The sequence below is a fragment of the Phallusia mammillata genome, chromosome 5 (assembly GCF_965637545.1).
Source record: "Phallusia mammillata chromosome 5, kaPhaMamm4.hap1.1, whole genome shotgun sequence".
NCBI classification, from domain to species: Eukaryota; Metazoa; Chordata; class Ascidiacea; order Phlebobranchia; family Ascidiidae; genus Phallusia; species Phallusia mammillata.
The window spans coordinates 14,380,571-14,406,575 of record NC_137256.1 but is presented as its reverse complement, the minus strand read 5'-3'; the positions used below and the strand labels follow the sequence as shown (position 1 = coordinate 14,406,575).

The following is a 26,005-nucleotide window of genomic DNA, read 5'->3' as shown; positions in this document are numbered from 1 at the left end:
AAGTTTTGAGCGGCCCACGACTGGTATTTTATTTTGATTGGTCAGACAGAATGTATGTGTTAAATTCCATTTTTTACCAAGAAGTTGTTACTTTAAACGTTAATAGTTTTTAGTTTATTACTAAGAATAGGCATCATTACGTACAAAGACAAAATCATTGTGTGTTTAAATTTGCCTAGCACTGCTATGTTGTTGCATAACCACCGTTGCGGCCCGCCTCCACAATATATCACTATATTTTGGCCCGCGCATGCAAAAAGGTTGCCCACCTTTGGTTTATAATAACCAATGTACTGAAAAGAACATTATTGTACAGAAGCGTGTTAGCTTGTGCCATGGGCGCCGGCAGAAAATTTTGCAAGAGGGGGCAAATTTTGGCTCATACTTACGGCTCATACGCATCAAGAATGTTTTACATATGAAGGTATAAATCGTGTACTTCACAATTGAGTTGCTTAAAAGTTAAAGCATTAAACCAGGGGTGGGCAACCTTTTTCACTGTGGGGCCAGATACAATTGCCATGATTGGATCGCGGGCCGCACCTTCATATAACACAAGGCGATTTTACTTCGTTGCATACCAAAATTGCCTTACTACAAGTAAAATTCGCGTTTGATTTTAGCAGCATATTGTCAGGTTGCAGAAAAACAGCATCAGGCGCACTAATCTGCTCAAAAAAATATAATAATTGCACTTGTTTGCCAGTACATTTTAAATCCAAGTGTCTCTGCGGCTGCACAACTTTAATCAAAGGGTTGCAGGTTGCCCACCCCTGCATTAAACGATGTCATGAATCCTCGCGCTGCCACTTTAATTAGGTTTGCTGCAAAATATGTTAAATTGAGGTACACTGAAATTCCAAGGGGGGTCAAGTGCCCCCTCTTGCTCCTACGTGCCCGCGCCCATGGCTTGTGCATTGTAGTTAAATATATTGTCAGATTGAAGCTGTAAGTCAAGGCTGACATTAAAAGCATTTTACATTTGCATTGCGCCTTATAGTAGCATTAACTGCAAAGTTTAGCGAAAAAATGTTGTCGAAAAATAATTGCAAAAAAGAAACATAAACAGGAAAATATAACTTTTCAAACAGAATGTGAGGAGCAGTTTGCATTCATTGATAATGGAGGTAAACCTGTGTGTCTTATCTGTCAAGCTTCGCTCAATCATTACAAAACTAGTAACATAAAACGACATTACAAATCTAAACACAAAAACTTTCCCATCAAATCAGCCTAATTTCAAACACCTTGCAGCCCAGGTGGAGACTTACAGTATCATTTCATTGTGAGTGAATAAATTTGTTTTTGATTTTTTGTGTTGCGGCTCTTTAAAACTAAGTTTTGTGATATGCAGCTCGAGCACGATGCACGTCTGGCCACCTCTGCTATATACCATATGTGAAAATATTATCCAAATCCATCAAACATTTCATTGTAAAAGAGGGTGGACAAACTTCAGGGAAAAAATGATTACCATTAATCACATGGTGACACATGACAACTCAATCTGTATTCTATGACAGGGGTGTCAAACTCGCCCATGCGGCCCACGAAGCCCTCCAATGCGGCCCACGAACACTTAACAACAATTGTTGTTTTTTTGTAATTTTTTTCACTTTTCGAAGTGAAAGCTGTTATTTAAACAGACATTTACAGAAATTCAACTTATAAATAAAAATTCATGTGGCATCAACAGTGCCGGATTAAGGGTCTGCTGGCCTGTAGGCACATTTCATAAGTGGCCCGAAAATCAGGGTTGCCAACTAAAAAATTAGAATTATCAGTGTTGCCAAATCATTGTCACAAAGATCGTAGTTGAAAAGTGGCCTGGATTTTAGACTGGCCTGTAGGCACGTGCCTACTAATGGTTAATCCAGCACTAGGCATGAATAGAAACGATAGTAGTCAAACCGTTCCTCAAAGCGCCAAGTTTCAGTCAAGGGTGTACAACCTGCGGCCGCAGAGAGGATTTGTGCGACCATGAACATGTTCATTAAAATATATGTACTGGCGGCCGTGATGTAATTCTGAATCAACTGCTCTAAACATATTTTGTGTTGCTGGAAAGAGTATTACTAGCCTAGCAGCCGTATGTGTCAGACTTTTTGTACAATAATGGTGTGCAAACAATATGAACAAAACAGGTACCAAAAGCGTCACAATATAGATTATGACATAATAAACAGTTAAAACTGATCTTCACACTGTGCAGTTCAATCTGTGCATCATGTTAGACATTAATCAGGGCTTTTGGGGCATCAATAGATGGAAATAAGGATCTGCAATACGGCCGTCGTAGCAAAAAGGTTGTTTAAGCGTATAAAACTGGATAAAAAATCACATGCGGCCCTCGGCATAATTTCCAAACTGCAATGTGGCCCCCGAACCCAACGAGCTTGACACCCCTGTTCTATGACATTTCCACAGAAACACATTACAATAGCAGTAGCACCAATCTAAATGATCAAACTCTGCTTAAACCGAGCAATAACATCAAAAACACAATATTAGGCCATTGCATACACTTGTTAGAAAGCAATCATGAAATTACAAAAGGGAAGAAAAAACAATCGATAAAAGCAAATTCTTAACTGGTACAAGGCACAAATCTTTTTTTTCAATTAAATGGAAATATGTATTTTGCTGTAGAAAAACAGGCATCATCAGTTTCCGTCCCAAAAACAAACATGTATCAGAATGCCAAAATATGTAGTTAAATGTAAAAATAGGTAAAAACGGTGAAATGTATATTTCTGTTAAATACTTAATTTTAATAAAATATTTATGCTCTGTCTGTAGTGTACTGTGTAGCCAGTCCAGTACGTGTTTTTTATTAAGCAGTCTGTTACTGATTCAAAGCAAGGATCTTTATTCCACATTCTACTGTCTGCGGGAGATTCCTAAATGGCTAACATCAAAGTGTTTCAGATAAAAGCTATGCCAATTATTTCAAAATCGTGAAGTGCAGAAAAAAACATTACCGTCCAATTTTCGGTTCTTCAGCTGTAGAATCATGACGATTGTAATCGTACCCTAAGTGACAAACATACCAAATTCTAGCATAGTTTTCCTGTATTTTACAGCGTGAATTAAGTTTAAAAACCAAACCTATTTGGAAACTAAAACTCAATTGAGCGGTTGTTTGTTTGTTGAAGTGTTTGTGCACGGCGCCCTCCATTACATAGAGGGCGCCATGCATGTGTTTCTTTTTCCACTTGCTTTTTAACGGGGGCGACTGACAATCGAGGGCGGCTTACATTTTAATTTTATACCGATATTATTTCTACACTTTTATTTGGGATTCAAAACTTGTATGCATGTACATATTATACGTCTGTATACGTTCCGTTGAGGCGTTGAGCACAATTATCAACGTAACTATAAGGTGTGGGCAAATAGTTATACCCAGGGTTGCCAGGTACTGTCGGCTGGATTCGGACAGTATTTGTCTGAAAATCGGACATTTTAGGACAAAAAAACAAGAGCGTATAATTGCTAACAAGGTATCAATATCGCAAGGTACCAACTGCCATTTTTGTGCGCTTACCTTCCCTATAAACGTCGAGTTTTACAAAAATGCAAAGTGGCGGACGTAAAATATGACGTCACTTATGCGTGCAACCACAAGAACTGAAATCCAAACTCAAATCCCAACAAACTTCCCATGTTCGAAAAAAACGACATGTTTGAATTTTTGAAATAATATTTAGTTGGCAATTGCAACACGTCGCTGTAGCGTTTATCGCAACGTTTAAAAATGTTTCGTCAAGTTGTTGCTTCATATCACCTTAGATCAGTGCTTTTCTACCGGGTGTATTGTACACCCCAGGGTGTACCATAATTTTTAAAGGGTGTACCACTTTGATGGGGTGTACTGGGGTGTACCAGTTACAAAATATAATATACCTATGCCTAGGCATCACAATAGGCAGGTTTCAGTTTTAGAACAGACTGACTGGAGTGTAGCCTACAATATATGGCACAACATGCATCTCAAGTGTACGTAGATTTTAAGCTGCAAAACTCTATTTGAGACGTCATAGTTTAATATTTCACTTCATAATCGTTGTTAATGGTAGTTCTTTTTGAAGTAGAAAGTGGATTATGGCTTGTTGGTATTTTGCTCATCATTATTTCTGTTAGGACCACAGAATCACTGTGTTACAGGGTTGAATACATTTTTCACTGGGGTGTACAAATTTTGAGTGAACGTTAAAAGGGTTTACCGCTCCAAAAAAGATTGACAAGCACTGCCTTAGATAACCATTTATTACAATACAATTACATTGTACACAACAAAGGCCAACATTCACTGGCAGACAATTACCGTATTTACTCGATTGTAAGCCGCGGCTTATATTGTTTTTTAGCTGCCGTTTGTGCGGCTTATAATCGAGGGCGGCTTATATTTTAATTTTATACCGAAGTTATTTCAGCACCTCAACATTTTAAATTATTTGGGGTTCAAAACATGTATGCGTGTACAGATTATGCGTCGATATACGTTCTGTTGGGTACAATTATCAACGTAACTAACAGATATGGACAAATAGTCATACCATATAACAACAGAAAGATGTATTAAGAAACAATCGTATCTAAAATTCCAGCGTGCGGCTTACAATCGAGGGCGGCTTACATTATTTTTTTAACACCTCAACATGCGGCTTACAGTCGAGGGCGGCTTATAAACGAGGGCGGCTTGCAATCAGGTAAATACGGTACGTGTTTAAAGTCATAAACAAGGTACTAACCAAAACAAGTTGCAGTTTCAAACCACGTTTTGTCGTAAAAAAAGGTTTGCAACCTTAAAAAATAGGAAAAAGACAAAAAGTTATTCAATCAGCAAAATTCGGACATATTAGGACAAAAAACTAAATGTCCTAATGATTTTTAGGCGTCGGACACAGCATTTGAAATTAGGCCAATTTATCGTTTTTTGTCCGATTTTTAGGCCACCTGGCAACCCTGGTTATACCAGAGACTACTAAGCAGAGACTGCACACTGCCCATTTAGCGACGACATAAATGGGGCGATATCTTTGCCAATACACAACGGAACGAACTAAAATTTTGTATAGTTTGAATTAATTATTCAGATTTTTAGGAATTTTAATCTGATACTTATTAAACTTAATTTGTGTTTTAAAAATAAAAATGTTCTCTGCAAGTATTAAGATCGGTTCCGCTTGAACGCGACCACTGAGATTTCAGCGTTTACAATGGAAAAGGATAGGAAAAAGTGGTGTTGTCGTCTGTTTTTTCGTGTTTTTGTAAAGCGTAGGCTTTTAAATCGGATATTAATGGTTGTTAAAAAACTAGAATACTTTTTAAAAGATATAAAGGTAAAACACCCATCCAGCCCATGGAAATACAGGCCCAAGGTAGTGATAGAAAGCGAGATTTCTGATATGACCACATGTGTTCAGTCAAAATTGGCTATAGGTTAGTTTAAATTTGTGCTGCAGGTTTTTGTCGACAGCTCTCTCCTATACTAAGAATGTATTGACTGAAATACACTACTCCCAAATGATTTATTTGTCTTAATATTGTTGAACTGAACTTTAAAGGGCTGTGGTAAAACTTTTCTTTTGAAACTAATGTTGTGGTGATTTTTTTCTAGAATACAGTGACTCTAGAATGATAATAAGTTGTTGATAGGCTCTGACTTAAGAAGATGGAGTTGTGTCACCACAGCAACATGCTTAAACTCGTCAAATGTGAAACCAAAACACAAGTTTTTTGTTACTATTAAATCAGCAGTTTCTGTTATGTTTTGTAACAGACTAGAATTGTATGCACCTTGCTACCTCAAAGTTCAGATATAGACAATTCCAAAGTGTATCTTTTATCCTTTTTTTATTTTTGCTGCTAAACAATACATTTGTTTACTAAGTTGTATTTGTGTGAAGGCTTAACAGAGGAAGATTTTAGCTGGTAGAGAAAATAAAATTACATGCAGATGCAGTGGTTGCTTAAAAAAATGATATTGACTCATGCAAATGAAAATGTCACAACTCAAAGATAAACAATAGATGAAATATATGACTCAACAATGTACAAAAATTAAAAAGTTTGCTTTAATGATTGAATAAATAAAAAACACATAAAAAAGTAGGCAGTTGATTTGAAAACAGTCCAGCCTTAATTGTATTTTAAATGCAATACCATAAAGCTTGTCAAATGCCTCAAATATTATATATTAAAATTAATGGCAATATCGATTAAATAATGCATGATACTATTTCCAGTTTCATCCTGATCATCAAACTAAAATATCAGGGATCAACACCTATGAGATTGGATAGTTTAAGCTGCAAAAACAACATCTAAAATCACTTTTGTGTAAAAATGTTAAATTGATAAAACAACACAACTACCAGAACAAAAGCGAAATGACAAAATTGATTGCATTTTAAATGTGTAAGGCCTGACATGGTCTTTATTTGATGATGACCGATTTTAAAATTTTGTGCCATTCCTTTGAGAACATATGCTGTTTCCAGTTTCATCCTGATAATCATCAAAATAATATATCTGGAATTAACACCTATAAGGTTGGTTAGTTTCAGCTGCTTGAATTGATATTTAAAAAAAACACAAGTACCAGAACAAAAGGCAATGTGATAAAATTTATTGCAGTTTAAATGTGTTGGGCATAGCATGGTCTTTAATTATACATGACAGATTTTAAAATTTACTTACATTCTTTTGAGAACATTTGTAACTCCCAGCAATTCGTATTACATCTCTTTTCGCAAATATAATCTACAGATGTTGGCAATAGTTCATTTTTGTCATACATGGACATCCGAAAATTTGGTAGCAAATTTCGTACATTCATTCGCCACCTGTGTCGTTTTTTTCCGCCTTCGGAAAGTTTCTTTGTTCAATATGTTTTCAGAAGTAGTCAAGTTGATGTAGCAATCAATAAAATTTATTTCAAAAGCCTACGCTTCACGTAAACACGAAAAAACGGACGACAACACAACTTGTTCCTATCCTTTTCCATTGTAAACGTCGCAATCTTACTGGTCGCGTTCAAGCGGAACGGATCTTAATAAAAATCACAGTGTGCATGTGCAGTATTCTATGGTTATACCATAGTATACTAACATGGTAGTCCAGCTATTGTTACCAGGGTTGCCAGGTAGTGTGGACTGGATTCGGACAACATTTGCCAAAAAATCGGACATTTTAGGACAAAAAAAACTAGAGCGTATAATTGCAAATAAGGTATCAATTTCGAGGTGTCAACAGCCATTTTTGTGCGCTTACGTTCCCCACACTCATAAGAGCGAGTTTTACAAAAATACAAAGTGGTGGACGTAAAACATAACAAACTTCCTATGTTTGACAAAAAAACGACATGTTTAAAATAATATTTAGTCGGCAATTGCAACACGTTGCTCTAGCGCAGGGGTTTTTAACCTGGGGTGCACGCACCCCCAAGGGGTGCGAGAACTGTTCCTAGGGGGTGCGGGGAAGCTGAATCATTAACGTTGGTTAGGTTTATTCTATTTAGGCAATTACAAAAGGGGGAGCGAAAATTGGTTAGTGATTTGAAAGGGGGTGCGAAAATTGGTTGGTGATTTGAAAGGGGTGCAGCAAGGAAAAAAGGTTAAGAACCACTGCTCTAGCGTTTATCATTGATTTAGCAACGTTAAAAAATGTTTCGTTTGCATTGTACACAACAATGGCCAGACATTCACTGGCAGACAATTATGTGTTTGACGTCATAAACAAGGCACTAACCAAAACAAGTTGCAGTTTTAAGCCACGTTTTGTCGTAAAAAAGGTTTGCAACCTTCAAAAAATGGGATTTTCGGACATATAGCAAAATTCGGACATATTAGGACAAAAAACTAAATGTCCTAATGATTTTTAGGCGTCGGACACAGCATGTGAAATTAGGCCAATTTATCGTTTTTTGTCCGAATTTTAGGCCACCTGGCAACCCTGATTGTTACCGTCACGCTTGATTAACACTGCACGCTTGTCGGATACTTGCATTGAGTTGGGTGCTTGAAGAGCAGGAAAATGACAAAACTAAGCGTGTGTGGTCGGTTTTATGCATCTACCATGTGTAATATTACTACGTTTGGTTGAAATTGTGCTGTTGGAGAGTTTTTGTTGCCTTTCAGTCCTTCTTTAAACGCGTTGAAGTGATTTCAGCGTGGTTTTACTTAACATATTCAAGGGTTACTGATTTAATTAAAGTCTGGTGAAAATGGAACTTTCTGACTGCATTTTTAATGAACAGATGTTTAACGACATTGACCCCGACCAGGATTTCCGGACAGACGAAAAGTCAAGCTTAAACGAAGACCCTATTTTTCCAAAGTTAATCATTTTAAACCGTTAACAAAGGGTAGATTTTTAATAAAAGACCGGATTAGATGAGAGACTATGCAAAAGAGTGCTGTGAAATAAATTATGGCACGCTATTTGCCTTCAGTTTAAGTGTTTATTACATGGTTATGATTGCATGTGGTGTTTTATTATGTTTAATATTGTAATTAATTGCATTTAAAATGTACATTTACCCTGGCACAGCGGACTACATGTTATAGAAACATGGAAGTGAGATAAACATGCCATAGATCTTTGCAACAACATCCAGAACAATCTTGTACGATTACCAAGATGCAAAATCATGTTTACTAACAAATCATGGTTTAATTTAGATTGAAACAAAGCTTTTTCGATCTAAAATAGGGAACAATAAATTTATGTGCTGGTTAATGGTCATCGACAGTTGGTGTGAGCTAAAAAGACGTACAGTATATTATTTAGTACGCTTAGGTACGCACCGATAATCGCAGTGTAAACGGAAGGGGTCGCAAGATAAGGTTTGGTTAGGCGCCGCTAAGCATAGTGTAAACGGGATAAACCACAGAAAAAAACTGCGTTTTAAATGTCCAAGCAACTGCTGGGGAACCAAAGTGATGGCAATATGATTAATAAGCCAATAGATAGATATGCTGCAAATACTGCACACTGTTTTGACCTGTAAGGTCTAATCAGTGCACGTGATGACAAGACACAGGCCATGTTGGCTAGTTATGTAACAGACTGAAAAACCTTGCCTCGCCATTTCGGTTCATTGCCGCAATTTTAAAGCAATTCCTACAAAAAATGCCTGTTTATAAGTTTTTAAAAATACACTACAAAGAGTTCATACAATTGAAAGCTAAAAACGTTTTAATACCTCTACATACATTAAACAATAAACCCGATAACTAAAAAACTTCAAAACAGACACAGATTTGTCGCCAGCGGCTTTTAAAAACTAGCTATTTACCACGTACCTCATACAAAACTGCAGGCGACGTGCAGTGTTAGTCATGCGTAACCGAAATGCGCAGGATAATAAAAGAAACGAGAGGAAAAGAGGAGCTGGACTACCATGTTAGTATACTATGGTCATACCATAGAATTCTAAAAACAATTGTACATTAAATTCCATCACTCGTGGGCGGCTTACAATCGAGAGCGGCTAACAATCGAGGGCGGCTTACATTATTTTTTAACACCTCAACATGCGGCTATAAACGAGGGCGGTTTACAATCGAGTAAATACGGTATTCCATTTGCCACTTCGGCGAAATGAAGTCAGAAAACATTAAAAGAATTCACACTGCTCGATTTTCCCACTAAAATGTGCCTACATAGGATGTTCACTAACTTTTTGTTATTTATGGCCGCATCTAACCAAATCAGATTTAAGACCATTTTGTCTGCCAGTTTATGGTGGCCAGTAGGCCTATATGTTTCATCAGGCAGGCTTGCCATCCACATGAACCCCAAAATAAGGACAACCGAAAAATAAATTTCATACCAAACGAAACAACCGTTTTTGCAACAATTTTTTGCTAGAAACTCCTTGTTCGTAGTAAATACTTCGTGCATCACACGTGAAATTTTAATTGTTGAAAATCAGACAAAATGCGGACTTAAACAAGAAACAAGAAGATTTATAAAAAATAAGGACATTAAATTTTTCTAGGACATTGCCGTTAAAAGTAAGGCCAAATCTTAAAAATAAGGACGGTATGGCGGCTGCATCGCAGATCTTTATTTAATCACCGGCCGCCAATCACACGCTTTTTTGTTTTAAAATCACTGATGTAAAGAAATACACATATGTGGTATGTACCATTTAATAGACAGATTGAGCTGCACAGTGTGAAGATGTTTATGACGTCATACTGTGGTATCTGTTTTTGCATTGTTTGCACACAATAGGCATACAAAGTATGTGATCAGTCCCAACAAATCTGTTTAGAGCAGTTTGAAAATGTCAATATTTAGCAAAAGAGTTTTATTTACGTCACAACCGCCAGTACATATATTTTAATAAACATGTTCACGGCCGCACAAACTCGACTTTGCGGCTGCATGTGCATGTGGCGTTACGGCCGCAGGTTGTGCACCCCTGGCCTACAGTACACCTTTAGGTGTATATATAGGTGTCAAAGTTAAGTATATATATCGGCATTATTCACACTTCACAGCTTGCTTAAAAGTTAAATTTCGAAGCTTTGCTTGTAATTTAAAACTTTTTCAACAATGTGTTACGCATGGAAGTTAGTGTGGGGGGCGGTCGTTAGTTTGATGACGTCATGGCATTGTAGAGGCCAGTGGGTTCACGCTTTCCAGTGTGTTCCCAGTCCAGACTCCAGAGCAGAGCTTTTCAACCGGGGTTCCGCGAAGTTTAAGGGTTGCACGGGGAGTAGCAATTCGAACACGAATGATTCATAGTATCATTGTTTCGAACAACAATGCTCACCTGTGCAATATTGTTAACCTTTGTTATACCATTGATCAATTGTGACGTAATAAATACAATCTTGTTACACTGTAGCTAAGTTGCGAGATTAATGTAGAAACGACCGATCCAAATAACACGGCAATGCGTTTCAGTTAACCGTTTAATTCAAGTCAACCTTTATGATGTGCTTTGGATGTGTATGCATATTTTTTCTTTGATGTATAGCCTACTTGTATTACATTCATTAAAATAATTTATGGGGGTTCCGCAAAGTTTGACAAAATACCTTAAGAGTTCCGCATCACTAAAAAGGTTGAAGAGCAGTGCTCTTCAACCGGTGTGCAGTCCTGTGCACGGTCATGGGTGCCGGCACATAGGGGCAAGAGAGGGCACTTTTCCCTGCAAGTGTGTATTTGTCAAAATTTGTCAGCTGACAATGAAGAGCAAATGATATCAATTTTAAGCAGTTTTTTGTAGATTGTTTCTGTTGTTGTTGTTGTTGTATTGTAATATAATTGATGGAAAAAGACTCTTTACCCCAGACCAAAAAAAGGCGTCGAACAAAAAACTTGTCCAGAAAGATTAAAGAACAGGTAAACATTTTTTTTTAAATTTACTATTTGTTGTTTGCACAAACATTTATTAATTATTATTATGATTTAGGTGGAATTTTTCTTCAGCGATGCCAATTTATGCCGTGACAAGTATCTGCTGGAAAAAACGGGACCTGTTGGAACAAACTGTAAACTGAGTTGCATCTAAAATATACAGGATCGCTTGGATCACTTGGATCGCTTGGTGCATTATTAACACAGCTTGGCACACCTTTATAACACTTGGTGCACCTTTATATCGCTTAATTCACATTTATATCGCTTGGTGCACCTTTATATCGCTTGATTCACATTTATATCGCTTGGTGCACATTTATATCACTTGGTTCACCCTTATATCGCTTGGTGCACCTTTATGACACTTGGCGTACCTTTATATCGCTAGGTAAAGGTGCGCGTAGCATTATACAGGTGCATCAAGCAAAAAAAAGTTGCACCGGCCAAAATAAAGGTCCACCAAGTGGAATATACGTGCACAAAGCAACATTAAGTTGCATCAAGTGATATAAAGGCGCATCATGCGATATAAGGGTGAACCAAGGGATATAAATGTGCACCATGCTATATTAAGATGCACCAAGTAATATCAATTTGCACCAAGTAATATCAAGGTGCACCAAAGGATATAAAGGTGCACCAAGTGATAAAAAGATGCACCAAGCGATCCAAGTGACCCAAGCGATCCCTTATATTTTAGATGCACCTTGTAAATTGTGCTACCATCTATTGGTCCCTATTTGTAAACGGGAAACAAACTTCAATATGTTTCCCCTTTATGGATGGGAAACGAATAAAATATTCTTTTTTTATGTGATTGTGGGTTTGTTTTAAATGTTTGGTCAATAAATAATGCTTTAAACTGATTTTAAATTTCAGTTGGTCCTCCAAAAAACTACTGACCAAGACATTTAATTTTCAAAATGATTATTCTTGCTAATGTACATTACCCAGAATGTTCAGACTTTGTTGATTGGTACATTGCGAAGTATTTTTGAACATTCATAACTTTTGGTTTAATTAACCCAACCTTTTATCCCCAAATATTATTTTTATGTTTATAACTATAAAACCAAACGTGCTATGATTCAAACCACTGTTAATCGGGTGTTTGCATGCTTTTCATAATCCTATACAAAACAACTGGAAAATGACCTTTAAGCATGACCAGGCCTGCTACTTGTTATACAATTGCTTTTGTGATTAGAATCAGCTGGTTTTTTTGGCGCAGTGCTGTGGTTTTTAGCCATTAGTTAGCAAGTGTGTTTTCAATTTTAAGTTATTGCACCATAGTAGTATTGTTACAAATAAAATTGATGTATGTTGGTAAACATCAAATATGATGTGGTACAGACAAATTCAATTATATCACAACCTATTTTAACTACTTTTTGTGGTAAACTGACTATTACCAAGCTATTGTAAACTGCTGTTTTTATCACATTAAACAACGTTTTTGTGGTTTATTTTGATAGATGTTTCAATTATTCTTCTTTTGGAATTCAACTCAATGAAAAAACTTGAAGCAACATCTTCTTTGATTGCAAAGTCAATAAAAGAATCTAATTGGTTGCAGGTAATAATAATGTAGTGAGCAAATTTTCTTTCTGTGATTCGTTTTTTGCTTGTTAAAGAAGACTAAGAAAATGCCAATAATAAATAGGTATCTAAAGTTATGCATTGAGCCTTTAGAAAGATACCAGTTCACCCACAAGAGTATTTCATTGGTTTTGCCATAAAATTCCCCTAAGCTTCTATAAATTGAACTAAAAAATGCTCAGTCCAAAGCTCCACAGCCCAAGTGAAACATAAATGGAATGTTTATTTAACATGAAAAGTATGGGTCTAATTATACCACTATGTTCATATTTCCCATACATCGGTTTCTGTTTGACCCTACGCTCTTTTCAATTGCTCGTTTTACATAATTTTCTATGTGTAGGGACCAATGATTTTCTGCCTGCAGAATTAATCAGTACAAAAAATAGTCAGTATAATGTAATGCAGCATTTTAAAATGAGTGTTAGTATATATATATTCGTATTTTTTATGAATTTTTATACCGACACATTTGCCAAATAGTTTGGTATACTGACACATTGCATAATAGTTAACTTTATTGTAGTTGGATGAAGATGGTAAACATGTACGACGAAGAGTGGGCATAGGAACTTCTGTGAAGAATGACCAGTGTACAGTATATATTGTAAGTGTATATATTGATCATGTTTGTTTGTGTTGTTTAAACTTGTTAGTTTCTCTTGTCTTGTTACATGTCTAATAAGCCATCAAAGACTATATAATTTGACTTTTATTTATCACTATCACTAAAAAGCAATGAATGCTGTACTTTTGTACAATGTATTCCCTTGCAACAGTTAAATAATAGGAAACACTACAAAAAAACTAAGGCAAATGTATCATGGTTGAAAAAAAAACACTGCTATTTATGGGTCCCCTTTCCTAAAGGGGACTTATATTGTTTTTGTCTATATTTTTTTCTGTCTAACGCGGATTTGTTACCACGTTTTGGTCAAGAAAGAATGGTTCAAACTTTTTCAAATTTGCACACATTATAGATATTGGTCTAAAGATGGTCCATGTGAATTTTGACCCCGTTTGATCCCTCGGTTCACCCACAGCCCCCCAAAACGGGAATTTTTTAAAACGGCTATACTTGCTAAAGCAGATGAGTCTCGAGTTTCATACTTTTTTCATTGGTACATTGCAGCGTATTTTAAAGTGTTTTGTAACTTGAAGTTGTATATATCTACTTTCACGCCTTTACCCCCAAATATTTGTTTGTTTGTTCACATGTTAATGAGGTCAGAAATACAAGACTTAACCTGCTGAAATTTTAAACAGCTGTGGATAGGGTGCTCCTTGTTGGCTCTTAAAAATTTCAGTGGAATCAGCTCAGTAATTACTCTTTACAGCCCCAAATATGTTTTTACATGCTGTCTTTTGTCAAATTTGTGCTCGTTCAGTGCACAGCTGACGCAATGGGATTGATTGACGATAGTGGCACATGGAAAAAATGCCTCTGCTTCACGCTGAATACAGGCGTCACTTGGCCATTTTCTCACTGGTTGGAATTAAGATGTTACAATGTTTGTTGTTTAGCGCTGTAAACATTAGCGACAGCGCAGCATGATTTGTTACACCTGTGTAACATGACTTTTCAAACTGAAAGCGTTAATAAAACTGTTTCAGAAAAGGTTTTGGACATAAAAAGCCCAGCTAAGCAATCAGATTGTTGGTATGTAAAAACTTATCGGCGCCAGGGAACACTATGTGAGGATTAAAAATCATAATTCTATTCCAGTTTAACAATGATTGTGTCCTATTTTTACTGTTACCAAATCGCATATGCATATGTGTGGGAACCCATTAGATTATGCTTGCAGAAACAATTATGTTATAAAGTGCCAGGAAAAAGATAGGGACCCAATGAAATGTAGGTGCCAAATATATATCCATTATAAATATAGTAAGTGGTATATGTGATACATCGTTAAATATGATGTAGTATATATAAACTGGCAATATATAGGAAAACCACTATTCTAGTTAACATTATAAAGTGCTTGCATAGCAGCAGTAGTTGCTGATTTATAATACTATGTTATTAGGAAGGTTTACCTGCTGATGCAACAATCAGTTGGATGAAGCAAGTTTGTGTAAAACTGGGAAAAGTGAAACATATTTATCTTCCCAAGTTTAAAAACTGTGGTATGTAAGTGTCTTTGTTAAGGAATGGTTAGGTGCAATATAATCAATCGAAATGTGCTTTTGTAAAATGCCTTTTATAGTTTATAAGAACATGCAGATAATGGTAAATTTAAAACTAAACGAAGGGGGAATTGAACCCATCCAAAAACCACAAACTGGTGCACACCAGGTAATTTGACTTAACATAACCTAAACCCTAAAACAAGCAGTTCGACTCCCTAATGTATATGCAAACACTTCAGTCAATTTTCTACCACTAAATGGCACTCTATTTTTGCTACAATAAATAAAAAAGTATAAGTAGTCAGAAAATGTATTTAAGTATTTATTTACAAAGAAAGCTGCCTGGACACTGTTATATAAATTTTCTGAGAACATGAGACTACATTTGCTTTTGGAAATGCTGCTGTTGTTTTGTAATTGGGTATTTAAAACAAATAAAGTTTTGTATTTATAACAACTATTTAAAATAAACAAGTTTAAACTTTTTGATGAAGTTATACACAAACAACTTTAAAGCTTTAGACTTTGTTTTATCAGATCTTTTTTTGTACAGATGTGCTCAAAGGATTTGCCTTTGTAGAATTTGAACAGAAAGAAGAAGCTTACAGAGCTTGTAATATTTTAAATTCACCTCCCCCTAATTTTTTTCCTAATCGAACAAGCAGTTACCTTTCAAGTCTGGCTTTGAGAAACCATGTCGCTGACAACTTTCCGGACAAACAGGTACTGTATATCACTCTGTTAATATAACACAGAAATATGTGTAATGTGGAAGCACAGTATTTGGAACTTTATAGCTTGTTGTTTTGAAAGGTGGCATTGGAAGATTGTTTTAGAGCCTCTCATCAGTTTTATTGTTTAATGTTTTTGTGGTATCGTAAGCATCAATGTTTTCTCAAGTAAGAGTGTTGAGTCATTGGTAAATTTGACAATTCTTAGGTTGTTCAAAGCCTTTGACAACTCCTCATAAGAATGTGCAGGGTTCCCACGGGTATGGAAAACCTGGAAAGGTTATGGAATTTAAATTTGTATTTTTAAGGCAAAAGTTTTTTCAAAATTCCTTTTAAAAATTATGGAATTTGGCGCCTGTTTTTCACTGAAAATGCCAGATGGAGATGGGGAATTTCAAATTATGTAATGTTTGTATATTTGTTGCAAGCAGGGTTTTTTTAAGGTTTGGTTTGGGTGACCGCTAAGTAGTTTTAAGAGACCGCAAGTGTTTCATTATGGGTCCCCTTCTATGAAGGGGACACATATTGTTTTTGTCCGTATTTTTTTTTCTTTTTTCTGTCTAACGCTGGTTTGTTAAACGCGTTTGGTCAAGAAAGAGTGCTCCAAATTTAATAAAATTTACAGAGATGTTAGTTTTAATCCAAATTTGAACCTCCTGAAGTTTGACCCCAAATGACCCAGCGGTTCACCCGCAGGCCCCCAAAACGTATTTTTTTAAAACGGCTGTACTGACTAAAGTACAGCATCTCTGAGTGATGCTGTGTTGTTTGGTGCAATATAAGATATGTCAAAGAATTTTGTATCTTTTTTTTCGATTCACCCATTTTCACCCCTTAAACCCCCAAATATTCATTTCTGTCTAACGCTGGTTTGTTAAATGCGTTTGGTCAAGAAAGAGTGCTTCAAATTTATTCAAATTTGCACAGATGTTAGTTATTGTTCCAAATTTGATCCTTCTGAAGTTTGACCCCAAACGACCCAGTGGTTCACCCACAGCCCACCCCCCCACCCCCCAAAAAAATAAATTAAAAACGGCTGTACTGACTAAAGTACATAATCTGAGAGTTTCATGGTTTGTTGGTTAGTGCAATGTAAGGTATTCTAAAGAATTTTGTAACTTTTTATTGGATTCACCCATTTTACCTCTTAAACCCCCAAATAATAAGTTAGTTACTTTTACAGCACATATTAGGGGCACAATGTCAGTCAGATAGAAGTCTCAACTCTCAAGGGAGTAATTCACTTGTTTACGATTAAGGCGGGTGAATGCAGCAGGATTGCTCAGCTTGACGTCCGGACAGACGTTTTACGAGACAGTCGTTTCGGTGATTAGAAATCAGCTGTTTTTGCGCAGCAATGCTATGTCATTTTATTAAGTATTAAGCACATATTCAGTTGTGGCAAATTGTGTTAAAAACTGACCTTGAACGACAATATCAAGGTCAAAGCATGAGATTAAATTAAAAGTATTTTTCCCGTTCTTATGTACTGTTTTTTGTGTGTAATTATATGACATTAATGATGCAAAAAGAATACGGACTAACTTTTAAAGCTGGGGTATTGCTAAAGTTGGTTAAGTTTTTTCTTAAGAATCTAAAAATAACCAGGACGTTAAATTCGCACAAACGCGCATGTGGGGACCCATGTGTTTTTGCTTGCAAAAACAATCATATATGTAAATCAAATGATGTGTATAGTAAATTGGTAAATATCGTATAGAATATATAAAATGGAAGTATATCAGAAAGCCACCTTTCTAGTTTAAATACCAAAAAATAACCATATTTGCTTAAACGAATTATATAAAATAATTTTGGGAAACCGCTGGAGAAATTTGACACCTTAAAAAACAAAACACCTTAAAAAACACTGGTTGCAAGTATGGTAAATTGGCTACATATACCAAAGCCTCTTTTCTAGTTTTACTATGGGAATTGCTCGATTTTTTTCGATTAAGGTTATGGAAATTTGTTTTGTTTTTCTTCAAAAGTTTTGGAAAAGTGGAATTTATTAACGAAAATTGCGCAGGAACCCTGAATGTGTTTTATTGAATTGCAAAATGTGGTACACCTGCTTTATTTGTGCATAAAAATAGTTCTAGCATTTCTAAAACTTTATTCTGGAAACATTTTTCTCACTTGAGAACCATTGTCCTGTTTCCCAACAATGGTGAATATAGGTTGGTACGTGTTTCACACATTGAAATTTGTCCAACGCTTACTGCAAAGGTTATTTGCAAAATACTAGACCAGGGGTAGGCAAACTTTTCAGTGCAAGGGCTGCATTCAAAAGTTCTTAATCTCAAGGGGGTGCATAGTATTTCACCAACGGCCGCCAATTGCTTGCTTGTTATGGGTCCCCTTCCCTGAAGGGGACACATATTGATTTTACTCAAATTGTTTGTTTTTTTCTTCTTTTTTTTCTTTCATTTTTCTTCTCCCCAAAGTTTGTCTGACTCGTTTTTCCATCAAATGTTTGATGGATTTGGCTGAAATTTACACAGATGGTAGATATAGTTATGTAGATGTGCATCCCACTTTGTTTTTGTTGATAACCCCAGTATTTACCCCGCTAGTCCCCTAAAATGGGTTATTTTCTTCCCAAAGTTTGTCTGACTTGTTTTTCCATCAAATGTTAGATGGATTTGGATGAAATTTACACAGATGGTAGATATAGTTATGTAGATGTGCATCCCACTTTGTTTTTGTTGATAACCCCAGTATTTACCCCGCTAGCCCCCTAAAATGGGTTAATTTCTTCCCAAAGTTTGTCTGACTCGTTTTTCCATCAAATGTTTTATGGATGTGGCTGAAACTTATACAGATGTCAGATAAAGTTATGAAGATGTGCATCCCACTTTGTTTGTCCAAATAACCCTAATATTTACCCCGCTACCCCCAAAATGGGTGAGTTTGTGAACAGTGTCAGAATTGGCTGAAATTTGGATAGCTTATAGAGTATGCCATTTATAGATGTCGATTGGTGTGTTCAACCCTGTAGCCCCAACATTTACCCCACAAGCCCCAAAAGTGTAAAACGTACTTGTATGATACTGGCATAGGCGGTGGCGGGGTAGCGCCACCAACTTGGGTTTTTAAAGCACGGTGGCGGCCACCTTGGATATTGTGGTTAGTAACGTACAAAATATCATCAAATCAGAAGAAAAATTGGGACAATTTTGCTTTCAACAAACATGCTGGCGATACAGCAACAAAACGTGCCTCAAAACTGCAAAAAGTTTTGGTTAGTGTCTTGTTTATGACGTCAAACACACAATTGCCAGTGAATGTTGGGCCATTTTTGTGAGCAAATGTGTTGTAATAAATGGTTAACCTTGACGAAACATTTTGCTAAGCCAATGATATTACTAAACATTATTTCAAATATCTTCTTTTCTGATTTTGACGGACGTTTCATTCTATGGAAAGTTTGTTTGGCTTAGAATTTGAGTTCTTGTAGTTGCACGCATTAGTGACGTCACATTAAGTGACGTCATATTTTATGTCCGCCACTTTGCATTTTTGTAAAACTCGGCGCCTATGGTTACTGGGCACCACAGATGAAAGATTTCTGTTGCTCAATAGTGTTACAAGGGCAAGCAGTTGTATGTTACTCGTTTTGACTTTGTGGATTGCTTGGTGAACATTTTTGTGCCATGGCAGTTAGGGGGTTGTTAACAGCCCTATGACGTAAGAAACATTAACAGTTGTTGCTCAAAACACCTCTAGTGGTCGAAATTTTAAACATTGGCGGATTGGGCTGAAATTTTGCAGTACTATTGATTGAGTCATTGAGGTTTCATATTTTTTTAGTTTGTGTGTCGGACCCCTTTAGTTACCCTACTAACCCCCTAAAATGGGTCAATTTTTTAAACACTGTCGGGATTGGATAAAATTTGGGTAGTATGTGCTATTTGTAGGTTTCAATTGATGTGTTTTACCTTGTAGCCCCAACATTTACTTCACTAGCCCCCTAAAATAAATGAACTTTTAAAAAATGTCCTAATTATATCAAATTTGCAAAGTTTATTAAACATACTAAGTCCTCAAATGTTATGTTTTGCCCTGTAGCACCACAACTTAACCAACTAATCTCTAAAATGTGTAACCCTTTTCAGAATGTTCGAATTGAATGAAAATTGGACAGCTTGTAGAATTTGCTATTTATTTGTTGTTTTACCCCATTATGCCACTACTTACTCCTTTGTTTGAAAGAATGTTAAATAGGACATACTTCAAAGAATACCTGGGTTGAATCTAAATTTATATAGTTTGTACTCTACATAGTATTAATATTTAAGCCCAGTCCCGATCACTGTGTTTTACCTTACAACACTAAACTTTCACATGGTTATCTCTTGAAATGCATTATGTACAACTTTGCATGTGTGGGGACCCATGAGTTTCTGCTTGCAGAAACAACTATGGTTATGAAAGACAGTGGATGGTATGGGACCCAATCAGGTTTTTTTTTAAGGTTTGGTTTGGGTGACCGCTAAGTAGTTATAAGAGACCGCAAGTGTTTCATTTAAATACCAAAAAATAGCCAGTCCAAATTTTGGGAAACTGCTGGAGAAATTTGGGGGACTGTTTCGGTCCCCCAAAACACCTTAAAAAAACACTGGACCCAATATAAAATAAGCATAGGAAATATATCAATGTTTTAAAATAGGTTATAGTGTATATGCAAGGGCAATATGTGCTAAGCCACCCTTCTAGTTTTTTTTTGTTTTAAAATAACTGGGGTAAGGAATTAGGTTTATATCCTATATATACCATTTAAGGTCGCCTAAAATGCTCAGATTAAAAATTTCGTACTTGATGCATAAGTTTAGGTAAACGGGGCTCATTGTTTATGACGTCATAATCTGTATTGTGACAATTGCGGTGCCTGTTCTTTCGCATTGTTTGCACACAATAAGCGGATAAAAAGCCTGGCGCATATGGTTACTAGGCTGGTAATCTTTTTTTCCAGTCTCACGAAATCTGTTTTTAGCAGTTTCAAAATCAAAATATTTGGCAAAATAATTTTAGATACGTTACCGCTGCCAGCACGTGTACTTTAACATACATGGTCACAGCCGCACAAACTCGTCTCCGCGGCTGCAGGTAGTGCACCCCTGATTTTGCCCAAAATATTAACAGAGTATATTTTCAGATATGTGCAAATATGTTTGTTGTCACTGAAATTATTGGACAAACATTGGTTGAAACGCTACAATTGCAATTGTTTCAAAATAAACAAGCATTTGTTGCAACATAGGCTACACCACGTCTTTTTGTTAATAAATTCTTGTGCCAACATTAAACAAAGCGAGCCGCTTTTAGTATCCATTTTTAGGTGTTGTGCAGGTCTGTGTTAACGATTCTAAAGCCGTGTTTAATGTCCATATTGCAACGACCTAAACTTGATCCAATGTGAACAAAGTTTTGGCTTCAACAGTGCAAAGTGGGCTGTATTTGAAAACGTGAATCGCTTTTACTTTTATTTATCTTTATCGAATGAAGAAATTGTGTCAAGTGACAATTTGCAAAATACCGTGGCAGAAACAACAGACTAAAGCGTGTAAAAAGTATCTGTGTTTAGTTTCAAAGTAAGTATGGCACGGGCACGGGTACAGATACTGCACATGGTATAGGTTGGCAAATCGCACCCCCGGTATTTTTTAAAACTCTGCGGCTGTGCTCATAATACTATTCAGCGTTACTAATTACATTTGGCGGGCCGTAGTTTGCCCACCCCTGTACTAGACTCTACCACGAAAAATTAAGGTTGGCAGCAAAGTTGTTTACACACTATCTCACTTCATGTTTTTTTTATTCATAGAAGGATATTGTGAACAGTGATGAGAAAGATAATAATTTATCCAAAACTTCTAGCAGACTGACAAATGTTGTTCCCAACCTTCAAAAACTTGATGTACACGCTCAAAAAACAAAGTTTGTTTGTGTGAATTGCTTAAATGTAAAACTTGATACATTTATGTAGTTATTTTTTTACAGCAGTGAGGAATCCGATGCTATGGATATAAATAAACAAGGTAAGTAGGCTGATTTAATGACCTTGCCCAACAATTTTGTTCATGTGAACAACAAAAATCATGTAAAATGTGTGCATACAAATTCTGATCAAATATGAATAAGTGGCATAATTTGAGAAGGACATTTTGTAAAGGTAACATAAATTTTACTCAGACATTCTGAAAGAACCTGGTGACAATAACACGGAACCAAGTAATTACAAGGACATTGCTGCTGAAAAATTGGTGATTGCTAATCATTCAAAATATAGCAAAGGAAGATTAGCTAGTGTGGTCACCCAAAACAGCAGAAAAAGGTGTATGAGTGAGCCATCAAATAACCACATCCAACCAAAATTGAAAAAACTGGATGAAAATGGGTCAACATGTAAACCCAATCATATTTTGGACAACAATCATATAACATCAGGAAAAGACTTCACCCTTAACGCTTCCACAAATCAGTGTGTTCAATCCCAGTTGTTGGATGTGGATAATGCTGTTACATATGGACGGTTTTTAGCAAGCAAAGCAATTACACAGACAGAATCAAAACTCCGGCATTGTTCTTCACACCCAGATTTTGCAGCTTTGCGACAGGATCAACCCACTGTGCTATCATCTGTTGTAACGGTGCCAAAAAATGGAAAAGGGGCATCTAAAAAAACTCGAAGAAAAAAGAACAAAACAGTAAAACAGCCAAAGACTAATCAATGCCCTCCAAACATAAAAGCAATGCCGAAAGTGTGTGTACTCAAATATCTTAGATATGTAATTTACCAAGGTATTTATAAGCCTTCTGCAATTTGTATTAAACAGATAGCCTGGCTGGAATTAAAGAAGAGTTACCAACACAAACAAAGGGAGGAAATGGGAAAAATTAAAAGCATTTTGCAACATAATTCATTTAAAGGTCAATATGTGAAGATTGATACTAACTACACACAGGTTTTTTTTTAAGGTTTGGTTTGGGTGACCGCTAAGTAGTTTTAAGAGACCGTGTTTCATTTAAATAGCAAAAAATAGTTGCAAGTAGTTGCAAGTCCAAATTTTGGGAAACCACTGGAGAAATTTGGAACACCTTAAAAAAATTTTTTTCAAAACACCTTAAAAAAACACTGTTCTACACATACTATTTATGAGAAATGTATTTTATTGAATATACAGATGGAAACACTCAATCTACATTCATTAAACGCCATTTGGTATTGGAAGAACATGTTTCATTTGAAGAAATGAGTCCTTGTAATGAAGTAATTAATACCTCTCTGGAAAGTGCTGGAGAATCACCAGGTCAACATAATGGTAATTAATTGTACCAAAACTTATTTTGTTGTTGGTTAGTTTATAAATGAAAAACTTATTATTGTTTTTGTCTAAATATGTTTTTTTCTTTTTTCCGTCTAACACGGATTTGTTCCCACGTTTTGGTCAAGAAAGAATGGTTCAAACTTTTTCAAATTTACACACATTATAGATATTGGTCTAAAGAGGGTCCAAGTGAATTTTGACCCCGTTTAATCCCTCGGTTCAATGGCTATATGGCTGTACTTGCTAAAATGGCTATACTTGCTAAAGTACCTCATTTAGGAGATATGTGCTTTGTTGTTTGGTGCAATATAAGGTATTTCAAAGAATTTTGTACCTTAAAGAAAGATTTACCCATTTTCACCCCTTAAACCCCAAAATATTCGTTTCTGTCTAACGGTGGTTTGTTAAATGCGTTTGGTCAAGAAAGAGTGCTTTCAATTTATATAAATTACCAATATAAAAATTGTGCGAGAACCCTGACTATAGCGTACAATAGTGTTGTAATAAAAAGATAAAGTGTTGCTGCCAGGCTCATTGTATTAACATCCTTTGTGCTTCCAACAGTTTTATTGCAAAAAATTCACACCTTGACCTTCTATTCAAACATAAAAATGTCAGTTACTTTGTAATAAAACTGCTGGAGAAGAAACTATTGATTTGAAGGAAAATACATTTTTATACTTGTTATCTTTAAGGTAAGCGCGGTCAGACATCTTTTCAACCAGGAGTGATAATTCAAGTTCAGAACTACAAACTTGACCCTTTACAAAATATTTCTGCCAGTGTAAAGTTGTTGAAACAACATTTTTCTTTGTATGGACCAGTTGCTTATGTTGACATCCAACAAGACCTGCCATGCTATGTTCGGTAACATTTTTTGAAACTTGCAGCCTAAATGTGTTAATCCCAATCAACCGCAGTGTTGTTGTGATATTATTTTTAGTACAGATATATCTATTAAACCAAAAATGTGCATATTTTGCAGATTTGGAAATGCGAAGGCAGCCCAACAAGCAGTGTTAGAAGAACAAGATTACAGCTTGTGTCTTTTAACAGGTAATGTAATAAATGTGCACACAGCGGCAGTTGGTTAGTTTACATCAACTTACCATTAAAAAGGCAATCCCAAAGGGTAATGGATAGAGTGCTGCTTGTCAGTTATTTTAAATTTCATTGAATTTATTAATATGTAGAAAGTACTTTCTAATACTGAATGTTTTTGTGGATTGGATTGAGTTGAGTTAATTTTGCTTGGAAAAAGCAGATTGGCATACTTTGCTGGTGGTTGCAAGAATCAAGCTGTAATTGACTATGTTTTTCAATGTGTTTTTTTGCATTAACATGAATGATGGTAATTCCTATATTCACACTCACATTTCATGTAAATTGATAAAAAGAAGTGAGAAAAACTGGTTCCTTTCATCTAAAGACTCAAAATGCGTTTTAGGTGCTGTTGAAGAGTCTTATTGGGACAGTTTACTTGCTTCCAGGCAACTTAAAAGAAGTCGTGAACGCCCAAAAGTCAGAGGGCGGGAAAAAATTGCAATGAAAGCGGTTCAATTAACCTGTCAAAACAGCAAACAACACATTAAGTTTAACCACAATTACTAGCGTTTCAATTAAAAGGTGGTTTGAGTTTAAACTTACAAGTTATTTATTTTTTATTGTTTTTTTTGCCTTACAACATGAGACGAAAATTTTGTTGTGAATGGGTTTACCCTGCAGACTTCCTTTGAGATCAAACCAATTAAATTTACAGGTCTTATTTACTAAACTTCATAAAAATGTCTGTTGTGATTTTAAAAAAGCAAGAGTTGTGTCCAAGATTCATTCGGGTTATTTACATTTTGCCACATTTGAGTTTCGATTTTACGTTGCTAAATCTTAGTGGTCGAAAGGCCTTGTAAAATTAAATTCAGGATTTAGGGATTTTAGGCAGACCTGGATAGCCACCCTGTCCGTAGTGAAACCAATAAAAAAAACGTTTCAGCTGCAAAAGAATACAACAAAAGTGCCATTATAAAAGATGTGTAATGAACATAATTTTTGTGGGTCCCGTTCTCTGAAGGGGACACATATTGTTTTTCTCCGTTTTTTGTGTCTAACGCTGGTTTGTTATACACATTTGGTCAAGAAAGAGTGCTTTCAATTTATATAAATTAACACAGATGTTAGTGATTAATCCAAGTTTGACCCCCAATGACCCAGCGGTTTACCCACATGCCCCCAAAACCTAAAGTTTTTGAAACGGTTGTACTGACTAAAGTACATGATTTAGGAGTTTGGTGTAGCGAATTTTGTAACTTTTTATTGGATTTGCCCTTTACACCCGGAAATAATCGGATTTAGCTTTTCCAGTCCTTTAGGTCAGAAATACAAGCCCAAATGTGCTGAAATTTTAAACAATTGTTTGTAGTGGTTACTCGACTAGTATTTACAATTTTGGCTCAATCGGCCGAATGGTAGCCTACCTTTACAGCGCATAATATGTGTACCGGTAAACTGGAAAGCACAAAGGAGTGATTCACGTCATTGTCAGTTGGCCTCCCTACGACGAGAGGTCACTGAAAGTCAACTTGTAGGTATCGCATCGCAGAACACAGTTGAGAATGATTTTTTGTTGCAACGTAGCCTATTTGTTTTTGACACATATACTCCGGAAACAATACGTAAGTTATGTATAAATTAAGAAAAACGTTATTGTTGAATACTAAGTGCCATTAAAAACCATGTCAGAAGGTCATTTTAAATGATCGTTCGGCGATTACACGGCCATAGGGTACTAAAGAACAAGTAGTTATCAATACCTCCTCAAAATGTCCA

The 26,005-nt window shown here is 36.0% G+C and overlaps 1 protein-coding gene and 1 long non-coding RNA gene across 4 annotated transcripts; one reads left to right on the top strand and one right to left on the bottom strand.

Annotated features, from left to right (window-relative positions):
• Window positions 1–987: 987 nt before the first annotated feature.
• On the bottom strand, window positions 988–3,305 carry LOC145228925 (uncharacterized). The gene is made up of 2 exons (XR_013860321.1): window positions 2,982–3,305; window positions 988–2,908 (listed from the first exon to the last, which is right to left on the bottom strand). It is a non-coding gene; the product is annotated as an uncharacterized LOC145228925 (long non-coding RNA).
• Window positions 3,306–11,212: 7,907 nt separating this feature from the next.
• On the top strand, window positions 11,213–24,883 carry LOC145227712 (la-related protein 7-like). 3 transcript variants are annotated; one of them, XM_080092602.1, is made up of 14 exons: window positions 11,213–11,367; window positions 11,438–11,516; window positions 12,861–12,961; window positions 13,511–13,591; window positions 15,018–15,117; window positions 15,674–15,843; window positions 21,679–21,791; window positions 21,855–21,892; window positions 22,047–22,615; window positions 22,691–22,784; window positions 23,039–23,176; window positions 23,878–24,049; window positions 24,168–24,238; window positions 24,630–24,883. In XM_080092602.1, the coding sequence occupies exons 1-14, from the start codon at window positions 11,293–11,295 to the stop codon at window positions 24,791–24,793; spliced, it is 1,965 nt and encodes a 654-aa protein (XP_079948728.1). In that variant the 5' UTR covers window positions 11,213–11,292; the 3' UTR covers window positions 24,794–24,883. The 3 variants fall into 3 exon arrangements, with proteins under 3 accessions (XP_079948728.1, XP_079948730.1, XP_079948729.1); XM_080092604.1 differs by lacking the exon at window positions 23,878–24,049 and having other exon boundaries at window positions 24,630–24,695; XM_080092603.1 differs by lacking the exons at window positions 15,018–15,117; window positions 15,674–15,843.
• Window positions 24,884–26,005: the final 1,122 nt, after the last annotated feature.

Bases quoted from the DNA above. Each gene is read 5' to 3' on its own strand.
- LOC145227712 (XM_080092602.1), top strand. From the start codon at position 11,293: ATGGAAAAAGACTCTTTACCCCAGACCAAAAAAAGGCGTCGAACAAAA. The intron at 11,517-12,860 runs GTAAACTGAGTT...TTATTTTGATAG, and splicing joins GGGACCTGTTGGAACAAACT to ATGTTTCAATTATTCTTCTT. The intron at 24,050-24,167 runs GTAACATTTTTT...CATATTTTGCAG, and splicing joins GACCTGCCATGCTATGTTCG to ATTTGGAAATGCGAAGGCAG.